The sequence below is a fragment of the Antechinus flavipes genome, chromosome 2 (genome assembly GCF_016432865.1).
Source record: "Antechinus flavipes isolate AdamAnt ecotype Samford, QLD, Australia chromosome 2, AdamAnt_v2, whole genome shotgun sequence".
Classification (NCBI taxonomy): Eukaryota; Metazoa; Chordata; class Mammalia; order Dasyuromorphia; family Dasyuridae; genus Antechinus; species Antechinus flavipes.
This window is the reverse complement of record NC_067399.1, coordinates 226,325,284-226,340,477: the sequence shown is the minus strand read 5'-3', so window position 1 is coordinate 226,340,477 and position 15,194 is coordinate 226,325,284. Positions and strand designations below refer to the sequence as shown.

The following is a 15,194-nucleotide window of genomic DNA, read 5'->3' as shown; positions in this document are numbered from 1 at the left end:
TCTTTTGTTTTTACATCATTTTAATTTATGTATACAGGCCTGTTTTGTCCCTTTGTAACACAAATATAACAGTTCACAAGATCTCAAAACTAATACTATATACATTATGACAGTAGTCCATTTCTGTAAATAAGAAAGCACACCTACATCACAAGATCACAAAAGCCTTGTTGAATGCAAGGGATTACTTTTGTCTCCTTTTTTATCTCAGGGCTCAGCAGAATACTCAGCAAAGCATTTAAATAATGCTTGGCTTCAGACACTTCCCTAGCAATGTGATCCCAGACAAGTCACTTCACCCTGTTTGCCTCAGTTTCCTTGTGTGTAAAATGGGCTGGAGAAGGAAATAGCAAACCTCAGCAATATCTTTACCAAGAAAACTCAAAGTGGAATCACAAAGAGTAGGACAAAACTGAAAAAAACAACACAAAACCGATTGATTGAATGAAAGATGAAAGGAAATATTTTAAAAGCTTATATTGTAGTCAACATGCTTCTAACTCAAAAGCTAGAGACCAGGATTTGGAGTAAGAGAACACTTGGTCCCACTTCTTACTAGGTAACCTTCAATAAGCCATCTAACCTCTCTGGCCTTCAGTTTCCCATACTATAAGGAAAAGGGTTAGACAAGATAATCAACCTCCCAAATTCCTCACATCTTTAATCAATTTATCTTTTCTAAAATGTTATTTATTTTTAATTTATGAAATAAAACAAGCATTTCCATACAAAGCAGGAAAAAGATGGTTAAACATGAAACTGGAACTCTTTTATTATATACAACTTGCTATTCCTTTTAAGTATGTAAAATTATGACATAAATTTCTTTTTTCCCCCTTATTCGACCCTAGAGATGGCTATCAATAGACACAAATAGATATGTATTTGTGTATAGACAAACATATATATATATATATATATCATACACACATATATGTATAAATCTAGTCATGTTTCTATTTATCAGTTCACTGGATGCAAACAGCATATTCCTTCATATGACCTTTGTAGTTAATTTGAGTATTCAGAATAGTCAAAATGACTTAGGGTGCTCAAAGTGTTCTTAAAATAATACTATTGTTACTGTATACAATGTTCTCTTGGTACTGCTCATTTTGCACAAATCTATCCATATTTTCCTAAAATTAATGAGCTCATCATATCTTAATAGTATAGTAGTATTCCATCACAATCCTATACCACAATTTGTTCAGCAATTTCTCAATTGACAGACATCCCTGCAATTTTTAATTCTTTGCCAAGACAAAGAGAAGCTGTTAAACACATAAACTCTTTTGTATTTTCCCTCATCATCTCTAGAAACAGATTTGTAGAGGTATTACTAAAAAATATAGGCACAAACTTTAAAAACTCTTTGGGCATAATTTCAAATTGCTCTCCATAATGATGGGATCATTTCATAGTTCTGCCATCCATGAATTAGTGTCCCAATTTTTCCATCCCCTCCATCATTTATCCTTTCATATTTTGATTATTTTGAGCAATCTGATAGATATAAAATGATATATCAATGTTATCTTAACTGTTCATTTCTCCAAACAATGATTAAGAGTATGTTTTTTCATGTAATTATAAATTGTTTTGATTCCTTCATCTGAAAACTGCCTGTTCATATTCTTTTGACTTTCAGTTGGGAAATGATTTGTATTCTTACAGATTTTACAAAGTTTTTTATATAGTTGAGAAATACAATTTATCTGAGAACATTCTCTAGAACATTTTTCTGATTTCTTTCTAAATCTTGGTTATATTTGTTTTATCTGTACAAAATCAGAGAGCACTTGTATATATAAAATATACAATTTCAGTCACATTAAATTACAAAAATTATAAAATTTTATACTAATTTACTTACAAATTGTTCACCTACAGATGAATGGATGGTCTAAAAGAGTAACTAATTATTTAGTAGATCAAGAAGTGGATCTAGTATATATATTTTTACCATGTTTTAACATATATTGGATTGCCTGCCACCCAGACAAGGGAGTGGGGATAAAGAGAAAAAAATGTAACACAAGGTTTTTTGCAAGGGTCAATGTTGAAAAATTATCCTTACATATTTTGGAAAATAAGAAGCTTCAATTAAAAAAGAAGAAGTAGATCAAGGACAGTTATTCTCTAAATGGAATGGATGAATATTGATAAAAATAAAAATTAACCAGTTAATAGAAGCATAAATATAAATACTTACATAATCCTATTTCAGAAAAACAAGTTGAATGTGAGAAAAAAAATCTGTACAAACAGAGATTCACAAGTGAATTCTATCCATATTTAAAGAAAAATCAATTCCAACACTATGTAAATGATTTGGAGAAACAGGTATAGAAGGAGCCCTGCCAAATCCCTTTTATGACACAAATATGGTGCTGACACCTAAACCAGGAAGAGCAAAAACAGAAAGAAAAAACCACTGACCAATTTCCCTAATAAATATTGATGCCAAATAAATAAATAATGATTTGCTTAGTATTAGGAAAACTATCAGTTTAATTGACCACATAAATAACAAAAACAAGAAAAATCATACAATTATCTTAATAGATGCAGAAAATGTTTTTGATAAAATAGAATACTCATAGCAATTAAAAATGCTTAAAAAAAAAAGATTCAATGAAGCCTTTCTAAAAATATGTACCATCTATTTAAAACAATTAGCAAACATGATCTGTAATGGGTATAAGCTAGAAGTCTTTCCAGTAAGATCAAAGGTGAAGTTACTACTAACATTCAATATTGTTCTAGAAATACTAGCAACAGCAATAAAATAACAAGAAGAAACCGAAGGAATTAGACTAGGCAGTAAGGCAACAAAATTATCACTTTTTGCAAATGATATGACGGCATACTTAGAGAATCCCAGAATATGCACTAAAAAATAAATTCAGCAAAGTTGCAGGATAGAAAATAAGGCCACATAAATCAGCAGCATTTCTGTATATTACCAACAAATAGAGTAGCAAGAGGCAGAAAGAGAAATTCCATTTTCAATAACCGCAAACAAAATAAACTATTTGGGAGACTTCCTGCTAAAACAAATCGAGGAACTAAACAAGGATACACTTACAAAACACATTTCACACAAAAGCAAAGCTAAACTAGAAACAGCAATTACTCATAAGTAGGTCAAGTCAAAATGATAAAAATGACAAATTTGACCTAAATTTACTTATTCAGTGTCATGATATCAAATTACCCAAGAATTATTTTATAGAAATAGTAACAAAATTCATCTGAGCAAAAATAAAGGGAATCAATTAAAAAAAAAAGTCAAGAAAGATGCGCATAGCACTACCATATTACAAGTGGTAATCATCAAAACAATCTTTGTACAGGCTACAAAATTTAGTGGTGGATTAGAAGAACAGATTAGAGATATAATACATTGTAATAAATGGCCATAGAAATCTCATATTTGACAAACCCAAAGATCCAAGATTTGGGGATTATCAGATAATGATAAAAAATTGCTGGGAAAACTGAAGTTTGGCTAACTAACTACTACAGTTACTAACTACAGAACAGTATTTCACACCATATACTAACAAAAGTTGAAAGTTGCTGCTAATGTCTCATTTTTCAAATATATAGAAAATGGAGTCAAATTTTTAAGAATAGAAATCATTCCCTAACTGATAAATGATCAAAGAATAGGAACAGGCAGTTTTCAGAGATCAAAGCAATTATGTAAAAAAATGCTCTAAGTCATTATTGATTAGAAAAATGAGAATTAAAACAACCAAGATACCATCTCATACTTATCAGATTGACTAACATGACAGAAAAGGAAAATGACAAATGTCGAAGAAGAAAATTGGGACACCCATACACTGTTGGTGTTGTTGTAAAATGATTCTATCGTTCTGTAAAACAATTTAGAATTATACTCAAAAGGCCATAAAAATTGTGCATAACCTTTGACCCAGAAATACTACTACCAGATATGTATCCCAGAGATTTAAAAAAATGGGGGAAATGGAGGAGAGGACCTATAGGTCAAAAAATATTTACAGCCCTTCTTTTTGTGTTGGCAAACTTTTAGAAATTGAGGGGATATCCATCAATTGGGGAATTATTGAACAAGCTGTGGTACGTAATTATTACTGAGTTATAAGAAATGACAAACCGGATTATTTCAGAAAACCCTGGGAAGATTTATTTAAATTGATATAAAGTTATATGAGGAGAACCAGGGGAACAATGCATACAATTAATAGCAATACTGTACGATGATCAACTGTGAATTACTTAGTTCTTCTAAATAATACAAAGATTCAAGACAATTAACAATGAAAACTGTTTTCTGCCTCCAGAGAAAGAACTGATGAAATATAAAGACAAATCAAAGTATATGATATTACTTTATTTTATTCATTCTTTTGTCTGTGTTTTCTTTCACAACATGACTAATACAAAAAGGTTTTACTTGATTGCACATGTGTAACAAATTGCTTGTCTGCTCATTGAAGAGGAAGAGAATATACAACTCGACATTTTTAAACACAATTTCTTTGTTTATCTTTAATTAAGAAAAACAGCCCAAATTATCAAGGGTATGCATATCTGAAAGGCTATCAAGTATTTGAAAGATGTCACAATGAAGAAACAGTATATTCCCTTCCATCATTATAATGGTGAAGTTGGCAGGTGTGCTCAGGCTTTGTTTAATGAAATTGAACACAGTATCACTGGCCCAAAAAGAGTGCTGAGTTCTTGCTACATGTGCTTAAAAATGTAGAGAATAATGCAGAATTGAAGGGTTTGAATGTGGACTCTCTTGTCACTAAACACATCTAGATTAATGAGGTTCTCATAATGTGGCAGTGTACTTACAGGGCTCAAGGTCAAATCAACCTATATATGAGTTCTCCTTTGCCATCCTGAGATGATACTGAAAAGGAACAAGATGTTTCTAAATCTAAAGAGGAGGTTGCTCAAAAGAAAATAAAGAAAAGTTTATGAATGGGAGTAAATATGACAATGTAAATAAAAGTGAAATGAAATATTAAAAAAGAGAGACATATTGCCACTTATTGTATACTGATTTATTGACAGAAAAATTGGGGAAGTAAATTAAAACTTTCTTTCAAGTAGAATGATTGAGAATTTGTCCATAAATTTCTATGAAAGCTAGGAAAGAAGTGCTAAAATGGGGTAGAATATCAGAGTAACAAAGATGACAAAAAACAAAGTATTTCAAAAGCCATGAAAAGACAAGCAGGCTAATGTGCTGTGTTTTCATTTTAATTTTTTTTTTCCTCAATCAACAAAAATTCACCTTTTCATCTTCCTAAACTAACCCTTCAACGGTAAAAAGAAAAACAAAACCCCTGTTACAAACATGTCAGTGAAAACAAATGTCCACATTGGGAAGAAAGAAAGAAAGGAAGGAAAGAAGAAGAAGAAGTGGAAGAGGAGAGTGAGAGACTGTCTCATCTTGCACTTAAAACTTACCCTTTCTCTATAAGTAGGTAGATAGCATGTTTCATTACTAATCCTTTAGAATTACAGCTGATTATCATAATGATCACAGAATTCCTACGTCTTTCTGAGTTATTTTTACAATATTGTTCTAACTGTATAAACTGTTTTCAGTTTTGTTTTTTTTTGGTTTGGCTTTTTAAAAAAAATTTGCTCATTTCACTCTGCATCAGTTCACAAAAGTCTTTCCAAGGAAAAGCTGAAGACTACAGGCATAGAATATTGCATACACTGTCAGATGAGCTGAATGTGGTAGTTAGTTTTGGTCAATTGTTTTTGTTACATAAATAAATAACAATATATTTTATTATTCTTTTATTAATGTAACTAAATATTTGGACTAGGTCTAAAAAGATGGCATCACCAACCATCCATAGCTAAATTTAGAAAAAAAAAAAGAAACTGAAATCAAAAAAATTATTTTAATGTTGCAAGTGATGGAAATGCAAAGATATAAAACAAATTACTAAGGAAACGGGAGTATACTTGCAGGGCAAAGATTTCAATGATTAACAAATATTGTCAAAGGGCTACTTTTAAGACAGCCATATAATTCAAGAAACTATTAAATATCCACTAAGAGCAAACAATGAAGTCAGATGAACTGGTTCCTAACTATAGATATATGAGAGAGTTCAACGTACTATTGCAGCAAATATAAAGGGTATCCACTACACACCTGTTAGATTGGCTAGAATGACAGGGAAAGGAATGCAGAATGTTGGAGGGGATGTGGGAAAACAGGGACACTAATACATTGTTGGTGGAATTGTGAACACATCCAGCCATTCTGGAGAGCAATTTGGAACTATGCTCAAAAAGTTATCAAACTGTGCATACCCTTTGATCCAGCAGTATTTCTACTGGGCTTATATCCCAAAGAGATTTTAAAGAAGGGAAAGGGACCTGTACGTGCCAAAACGTTTCTGGCAGCCCTCTTTGTAGTGGCCAGAAACTGGAAAATGAATGTATGCCCATCAATTGGAGAATGGTTGGGTAAACTGTGGTATATGAATGTTATGGAATATTATTGTTCTGTAAGAAATGACCAGCAGGATGAATACAGAGAGGCTTGTAAAGACTTACATGAACTGATGCTAAGTGCAATGAGCAGAACCAGGAGATCATTATATACTTCAACAACGATACTGTATGAGGATGTATTCTGATGGAAATGGATTTCTTTGACAAAGAGACCTAACTCTGTTTCAATTATCAAGGATGGACAGAAGCAGCTACACCCAAAGAAAGAACACTGGGAAATGAATGTAAACTGTTTGCATTTTTGTTTTTCTTCCCAGGTTATGTTTTAACCTTCTGAATCCAATTCTCCTTGTGCAACAAGAGAATTGTTCAGTTCTGCACACGTATATTGTATCTAGGCTATACGGTGACATATTCAACATGTATAGGACTGCTTGCCATCTGGGGGAGGGAAGGGAAAGTCAGAACAGAAGTTAGTGCAAGGGATAATGTTGTAAAAAAGTTACCCAGGCATGGGTTCTGTCAATAAAAAAAAAAAAAAAAAAAAAATAATAATAATAATAATAATAATAATAATAATTATATATATATATACATACACACATATATAAAGGGTATCAATTATACCCAAATAATGGTTCAGCAAGGTGAAAATGGAACAAAATTCTCAGCCTATGTCCTTGTCACAAGAATTCTCTGAACAGGAAAAACTGGCAATAGTTGAGTGTTAATGATCCTTCCATCAGGCCTGATTGACACAATAACCCAGGCTAGCAACCACTCCTACTTCCCTCACTTTTGAGCTTTCTTTTATATACAATTTTCTTCCAATAGATGGTAAATTATGTCATTCTTTTTGCTAGTATTTGCATATCAAAATTTTTTTGAGTTTCTGGAATATAAGAAGCTGTTTTTAAAAATGCTTTTGATTTGTCCTTGACCTCTTTCCTTTATTCTTTCAAATGGCTTACTAGATTCCAAATCTGTGTCTGATAATTCTATCCAGGTAAGAGAAGTGAGGTAGCTACTCCTAAAGGCTAGAAAGGGATGTGTTCTCATAATCTAGAGTCAAGTTCTCCTTTCTTTCAGTCAGGTGTCTTTTATTGGGGAAAAGAATGTTAGAAATGTCCATGCAGAATTGGGCAGCAAGTTAAGATTCCTCCCTGAGGTGTGGACCCTGGGCAAGTCAGCAAATTTGCTTACCCACTTGCAAATGAACATTAATGGATGTTTGGGGACAAATAAAGAAGACACTCTAATTTACACAGGATTTTTATCTCGTTGAGGATTCTGTTCTTCACTGTAAACTTAATGGTATTTTAAAAAATATTTTTGTAAAAGTGATAAATCCTGCCAACTGGCTGGTCATATCAATTTTTGCATTTTTGAAAAAAAAAAAATACACACACAAAAATCTAACCCGATCCTTCCTCTAAAAGATACTGACTGGAAAACACCATCAATCCATGATCAGAGGAAGTAATTTTGATAAACTAATTTTTGAAAGTTAATGGATAAAAGATTGAAAGGGCATCTTAATGATCAGGTGAAGAATTATAAATGTGGGAATTTTCTCCATCAAAGCAGACAACAACTTATGATGTAGTAGATAAAGCTGTAGGAAATGTCCAAAGGTTCTATCAGAGACAGATTTCTCTAGTCAAGCACATCCTAGTGTGAAGAAGCAAAATATGAATCCATGTCCTCCTTACTCCAAACCCAACACTATATATACATATATGTACTATACTATGCTGCTTTTGCATCAATTCAATCAGAATGGCAATATTATTTTCTAAGACATGTTTTTATGGTGTAAAAGACACATCTAACAATTAAGGGTGCTGATTATACAATGAAAAGAACAAATGCTAAGATCTCACCTCATTTTACTGTAATACAGTCCTGAAAATGATTTCAAAATATGGCACTGAACTGTGTGCCCTGCAAAGAACATTCCCATTAGTCTAGTAAATGGAAGCATAGCTTCTTTGAACATTACAGCTCTTACATATTTCTACAATAAATGAAAAACTTTCTTATTTGCTTAAGTTGCACCAGCTCCAGACAAATGGTAATGAATAAAGACGTTACTTAAAGTTAAGTTCACAAAGAATCATAGTGATCTTTTCAAACAAGTACTATCATGTAAAACCATTGTATTCAGAAATAAGTGTTTAAAGTTAAATGACATTGCATTAGAAATGTTGACATATCCAAAAATGATCTTCATAATCTGAAGTCTTTTCCAAACAGACTTTTGCTCCTGAAGCTAAGCTAGAAACAAATTCCCAATTACACTAATAAAGTTAGAGGAACCAGGCAGTCTAACAATGTGGCATTCTTGATAAATCTGAAAGATGCATTCTGTTTACAATACAAATATTCTCCAAGATGTCATAAAATGGGGAAATACATTTCTAAATACAGTTTAATCTTCTAAATACAATAATACTTCTACTAAAGAAGCCAAAGGATTCTACAATCATACTTTTTTTTTTTAAATGAGAAATCTCATCACTGTGGGTAGAATGAATACAGCAGGAAAAGTGACACATTTCAGAAACAAACTCTTTCTCCACCAGTCTTTTACAAGAGTCCCTTCTTATTATCTCCTTCTTAACTAGCTAAAGGCATGATGATGTTCCCTAATTACCTCAGCTCATAGAGTACCGAGCTAAATCATTCATAGTAATAGTCATTCAAAAAGAAAACTTAATTGTCCCTTTCTTCCCTCCCAGATGAATGCACTGTTCAAAATCTAGGAAAGTAACCCTTGATTCTGTCTGTTGACTCCCTGACCATACTCAAGAAAACTATAACAGAGATAACACTGCTGCCTTCTTATTCTCCTTAGCAACTACTTTAGTACAGAAGTGAACCGTAATTCCAGATCCAGACCAACTTTATTAAAGAGTTTTGTTTCCAAAAGACTTTTTAATCAGGGCATCAGCATTATTCAATTTTTTGTTCTTCCACTTAACTTTAGATATAATATTTTCTTCTAAGCCTAGAATCTAATCATTCTAATCATTAGTATTATTTAATCAATATTAAACTCAAGTATAATTTAAAACTGAAAGGATTTTACAAAAATGAATGTCGAAAACTATCTTTACATGTAATTGGAAAAAAACCCCACCTAATTAAATACTATTAAATGAAAAAAAAAAAAAAAAAACCTGCTGAAGGGAATTAAGCCAATAATTTATTTCAATTTTATGCTCACAGGAATTACAATTAGACACCTGGGAGAAACAGTTCTATGATTAGTTGCATCTTTCAAATCATCTAAAAATTGAAAAACAACAACAACAAATCACATCACATTAAAAGAAATTTAATAGCCACTTCATTTTGCAATATGTAAGCTTCATTACACAACAAATACATCTTCCACATAACTGTGCTACTTGAATAAAAAGTACCCAGAGCAAAGTCTAAACTAGTGGGTTTATTTCTATGTTGTTTAGATCATTACACCTTACCTTGGCTTGAAATTTCATATAGCTCTTCTCTGAACATTGCTTCCTGTTCTGAAAATTAACAATTAATGCTAAAGACTTGAGTTTTTTCAGTGTTTGGCTAAATTAATAAATTGAATTTACGCCTGAGTTTTCGTTTTCAAAGGACTTGTCTCTGCTTCTAATTGGTTGAAAGGAAATCCATGAAGACTGTTCTACCCATTTTAAAAGAAAAGCATCAGTTTTGCTACTGTCAGAAGTCTTTATTTTTGTACATATAAGGAAGTGGGTTTTGATAGTATCTGAATGTGCTTCCTGTTTTACTACAGACATGAAATAATCACCTCAGATTGAGAGTCAAAGCACTTGAGAAAAAGGAGTATATAGCATATTTGCTCAACCTCTACTGATTCTTGCAGGCCACTTGTGATTCCTCAAAAGGAAGTTAATCCTACCAAAATTTGGCCCAAACTCATAGGCATACCACATCTCTCTCATTTGTGGTTTACAGATTTCTCAGAATTTTATAGAACAAATGCATTCACATGCATACAATACAGACATAAGCTGTTTCCAGTTTCAGTATTAATAAAGATGAAAGAGTAGGAAATATCTCATGCTTTTTTCTGGCACATAGATCTTCCAAATGACTCCTAACATCAGATGTACATACTGTGACTAAAGATTAATGATATTAGATTGTAGGCCATACTTAAAACTCAATTTTCATTATTTGCATTATATTTGGCACCTGATGTCATATTTTACTTTAGCAGATCACTGTCTTATTTCTGTACTTCTCAAAAAACACTGAGTATTCCCACATGTTACAGAAAGAAGAGAAAGAAAAATTTTATTTAAAAAAAAGTTAAGATAAACTAGTTGGGAGTCTATCTGTCAAGACAATCATAGGGACTGCATGATGTACACAATGACAAAATACTTCTCTCACAATTAAAGAATTTTGAAAATTGGAGATTGAGTAAATATAATAAAAATGACAATTCTACCTCAGTTAATTAATTTATTCCATGTCATACAAGTCACACTACTAAGAATGACTAAATAGAACTAAAAAAAAACAAAAAAACAAAAACGGAAACAAAATTAATGTGGAAGAACAAAAAGTAGAGAATATCAAGGGAATTAACAACAACAAAAAATTTAAACAAAGGTGGCCTAGTAGTTCCAGATTTCAAACTATACAACAAAGTGCTGCTTAACAACTTGGCTAAGAAATACACTAAGTAGTATATCAGTCAAATAGATTAGGTAGATCACCCAATTACACAGAAGTAAATGACTACAGTAATCTAGTGTTTGACAAACCCAAAGATCCAAGCATGTGTGGTAATAACAATATCTAACAAAAATTTCTGGGAAAAATAGAAAGAGATTTGATAGAACAGTTCATACTACATACCAAGATAAGGTGAAAATGGATAAATGATTTTGACATAAAGATTAAACTGCTTGCCTCCTAGAAGAAAGGGGAAAGGTAGGAGTGAAGGAAAGAATTTAGAACTCCTATTTTTAAACATTTATTTATTAGTTTTTGACATTTATTTTTATAAGATTTTGATTTCCTTTCTTTCCCCCCTCCCCTACACTCCTTACTAGGATGGCAATCAATTTGATAATAGAGTATGACATATTAGGAAAGAAGAATCAGAACAAAAGGGAAAAAACCACGAGAGAGAAAAAAACAACAATAAAAAGTGAAAATAGTATGTATCAATCTGCATTCAGACTTCCATAGTTCAGGATGTGGATAGCATTTTTCATCATGTGTCTTTTAAGAATTGTCTGAGATCGGGGCAGCTAGGTAGTGCAATGGATGGAATACCAGCCCTGAAGTCAGGAGGACTTGGGTTCAAATTTGGCCTTAGACACTTAATACTTCCTAGCTGAGTAACCCTGGGCAAGTCACTTAACCCCAATTGCCTCAGCAAAAAAAAAAAAAAAAAAAAAAAAGGATTGCCTGAGATCATTATATTGCTGAGAAGAGCAAAGTCTATAAAAGTTGATCATCTATACAATGTAGAACTTTTTAAAAAATTTTTAAAAAATTTTTCCATGTAATTAGAAAATATCTAACAAAATAAACTTTTAAAAATTCTAAATAAATAAAAGAAAAGATCATCTATGATTCAAGGAAAACTTGGGATCACTAAAAACAAAGCATCGGAGGCAGCAAGGTGGCACAGTGGATAGAGGACCAGCTCAAAAGTCAGGAGGACCTGAGTTCAAACCTGCTCTCAGACACTTAACTGTCTTAGCTGTGTGACCCTGGGAAAGTCACTTATTCCTGTCTCAGCAAAAATAAATAAACAAATAAATCATTTCTTAAAGTTAATACAGGACTCTATTCTCTTCTTATTAATTTGTGAACACAGTTTATTGTCCATATACATACTGGTTCAAGATCTGTACATTGATTTTGGACTACACCTAAAGATTATACTACCAACTATATATCAAAGTCTGGTATATAAACATTCTTAATCTTTTGTTTTTGCTGTGTTGATAATTAGACCAAATGCTTAAGTAATTATGCATAAGTTATATGCATAATTTACAAACCACTACACTATTCCAGGCTTCATGTAGTCAGTAAATTATTATTCACAAACTAGGACATATAGAAAACCTAACAATTTTTGTGAAATCCCTCTTCCATCATTAATCATTACTGAACAATTTAATACTCATCTCCCTATGTAACACTCACCTGATATTAGTCTTCATAATAATTTATTTTAAGATTACAAATATAAATTATATGCCAGACAATAAGACATAGATAATAGAAAGTTGACCTCAAAGCCAAGAAGATCTAGGCTTAAGTCCTACCTCTGACCCCCAGAAGCTGTGAAACTCTTAATTGTTCTGGGCAGTTCTTGAATAGTACAAGTTGCAAAGAAGATGCCAACCTACACTGATAAAGCTTCCTAATAAGTCATGTCCCCAAGTCTTCAATTACAATTATAAATGAAAATAATATTAGCAATAATTTATAACAGCCTCATAAAAATGTCAAGTAATAATTTTGGTTAAAATAACATGTATAGAAATAGAATTGTGAGATGAGAAACTCTTAAATTTTCTATATCTAGTTCATTTTATTAAAGGACATTTTTGGCACCAAATCCAGATTTCAAATTCACTTCTTTTAAGTGGTAAATAAGCCTTTTGAAGAGTGATTATGTAGCCCACAGACAGAATTCAGTCCAAACTTAATTTCATTCAACTGCCTGGATAACAAGGGTTGGGCCATATGCAAATAGAGCCCAGAGCAAACCCCAAGTAAAGGGCTGTTTTAGTTATCTCTTTCAAAGGGAAGATTTGAAGATAAAGTATAGTTAAAGCAGTGGTTAACTGGCTAATCTCTATTCAAACAAATGAGATATGTTGATAATTTGCCCTAAATCCCCCCATAAAAGGTCATAGCATAGTCTGAAGAGAACATTTACTTCTGTAAAGCACTGCATCACTGCTCCTTAATTTGCTATACTATGAAAATGTTTTAATATATTGCTTTAAATGTTTGTGGCAGCCCACTTTGTAGTGGCAAGAAACTAGAAATGAGTGGATACCCATCAGCTGGGAGAAAGGATGACTAAGTCATGGTATATGAATGTTATGGAATATTATTGTTCTGTAAGAAATGACCAGCAGGATGATTTCAGAAAGGCCCGGAGAGACTTACATGAAGTGATGAAATGGACAAATAGCCCTCTTTTCCCCTCCTTTCCGCCTCGGGCCAGCAGAAGAAAGTTTGCTCAGCTAGATTGGGGGATTTCTTTTGTATTTCAAAAGGCCGGCTCAACAATGCCCTTAAGGGTATATGTTCTGGGTGGGTGGTCCTCCGGTACTCAAAACTGATCTATCTATGTTAAAATATCTGCCCCCATCCTCCTGTTGTAAAATGCGAATCACAGATTAAAATGTAACAAACTGAACAGAAATGCTTATAAGACTATCTTTAGTTCTGTAAGGTACGAATTCGATCAGAATTCCATCCCGAGCTCTGTACCAAATAAATTCTAAATCTTCCTCATTGCGGCTGTCTTGAATTTTATTGCCTGGGCTATTTCAGTGAAATGAGCAGAATCAGGAGATCATTATACACAGCAACAGACTATACTTGCACAATGATGAAGAGAGCCATCTACACTGAGAGAGAGAACCATGGGAACAGAGTGTGGAACACAACACAGCATTCTTACTCTCTCTGTTATTTGCTTGCATTTTGTTTTCTTTCTCAGTTTTTTTCTTCCTTCTTGATCTGATTTTTCTTGTGCAACAAGATAACTTTATAAATATGTGTACATATATTTCAACATATTTAATATGTATTGGACTACCTGCCAGGTAGGGGAGGAAGTGGAGGGAAGGATGGGAAAATTTGGAACAAAAGGTTTTGCAAGGGTCAATGTTGGAAAAATTACCCATGCATATGCTTTGTAAATAAAAAGCTTTAATAAAGAAAATAATATGTATGCACACACACACACACACACACACACACACACACACACACACACACGAAATATTGCTTGTATTTTAAGCAACCCAAATAAGAATTTCTCACCTTTTCTAAAAATACAAAAAAATCAATTGCTTTCATTATATGTGGATCTTTGGATTTTTTGATGGATCAGGAATTCTTGAAAATTACATTCATATATCACACACTTATACACACACACACACCCCATTCTCTCTCACATATTTTAAGTGACTTGCCCAAGGTCACCAAGTTAGTAAAGTAGATTGGATTTTGAACTTCCCATCTCTGAAACTGGCATTCCATCTATTGTGTCATGTGGCTACCTAGATCACAAATGACCTCTGTAGGTCAGGAATAGGTGATATACTGAAGGCCACCAAATCATGGGGAAAAAAAGCTGGACAGATATTGTTGCAGAAATGACATAAATTAGAACCTAAGAGATTTCTGTCAACAGGACCAATAATGGCTAACTAAAGTGCTAAAAAAAATCTACCTGTCCAAAGATGGACTTCTAACAAGTTACCAATTATCTCTTATCTGCCAAGCCCAAGGGTCTTTTCTCAATCTTTAGTCTTCTTGACTTCTCTGTATTCTTTGATACAATGATAATTCTCTCACCTGGAAATTCTCTCTAGGTGTTCAGGATAGGGCTCCCTCAATTTTCCTCCTCCCTAAATGATTGCTCCTTTTCTAACTCCTCTGCCAGATTTTCTTCCAGATCACAT

The 15,194-nt window shown here is 32.7% G+C and overlaps 1 protein-coding gene across 3 annotated transcripts in view; it reads right to left on the bottom strand.

The window, feature by feature from the left end:
• ASXL2 (ASXL transcriptional regulator 2) overlaps positions 1 to 15,194 on the bottom strand; it is a 145,379-nt gene that overhangs the window by 43,130 nt on the left and 87,055 nt on the right. Inside the window, exon 1 of one of the 3 annotated variants that reach the window (XM_051976343.1) lies at positions 9,978 to 10,087. The exons of the other annotated variants lie outside the window; for them this stretch is intronic. Coding sequence (XP_051832303.1) covers positions 9,978 to 10,014 — 37 coding nt within the window. The 5' untranslated portion in view covers positions 10,015 to 10,087. Of the gene's footprint in view, positions 1 to 9,977; positions 10,088 to 15,194 lie in introns of those variants that run through there. 3 annotated transcript variants of the gene reach the window in all.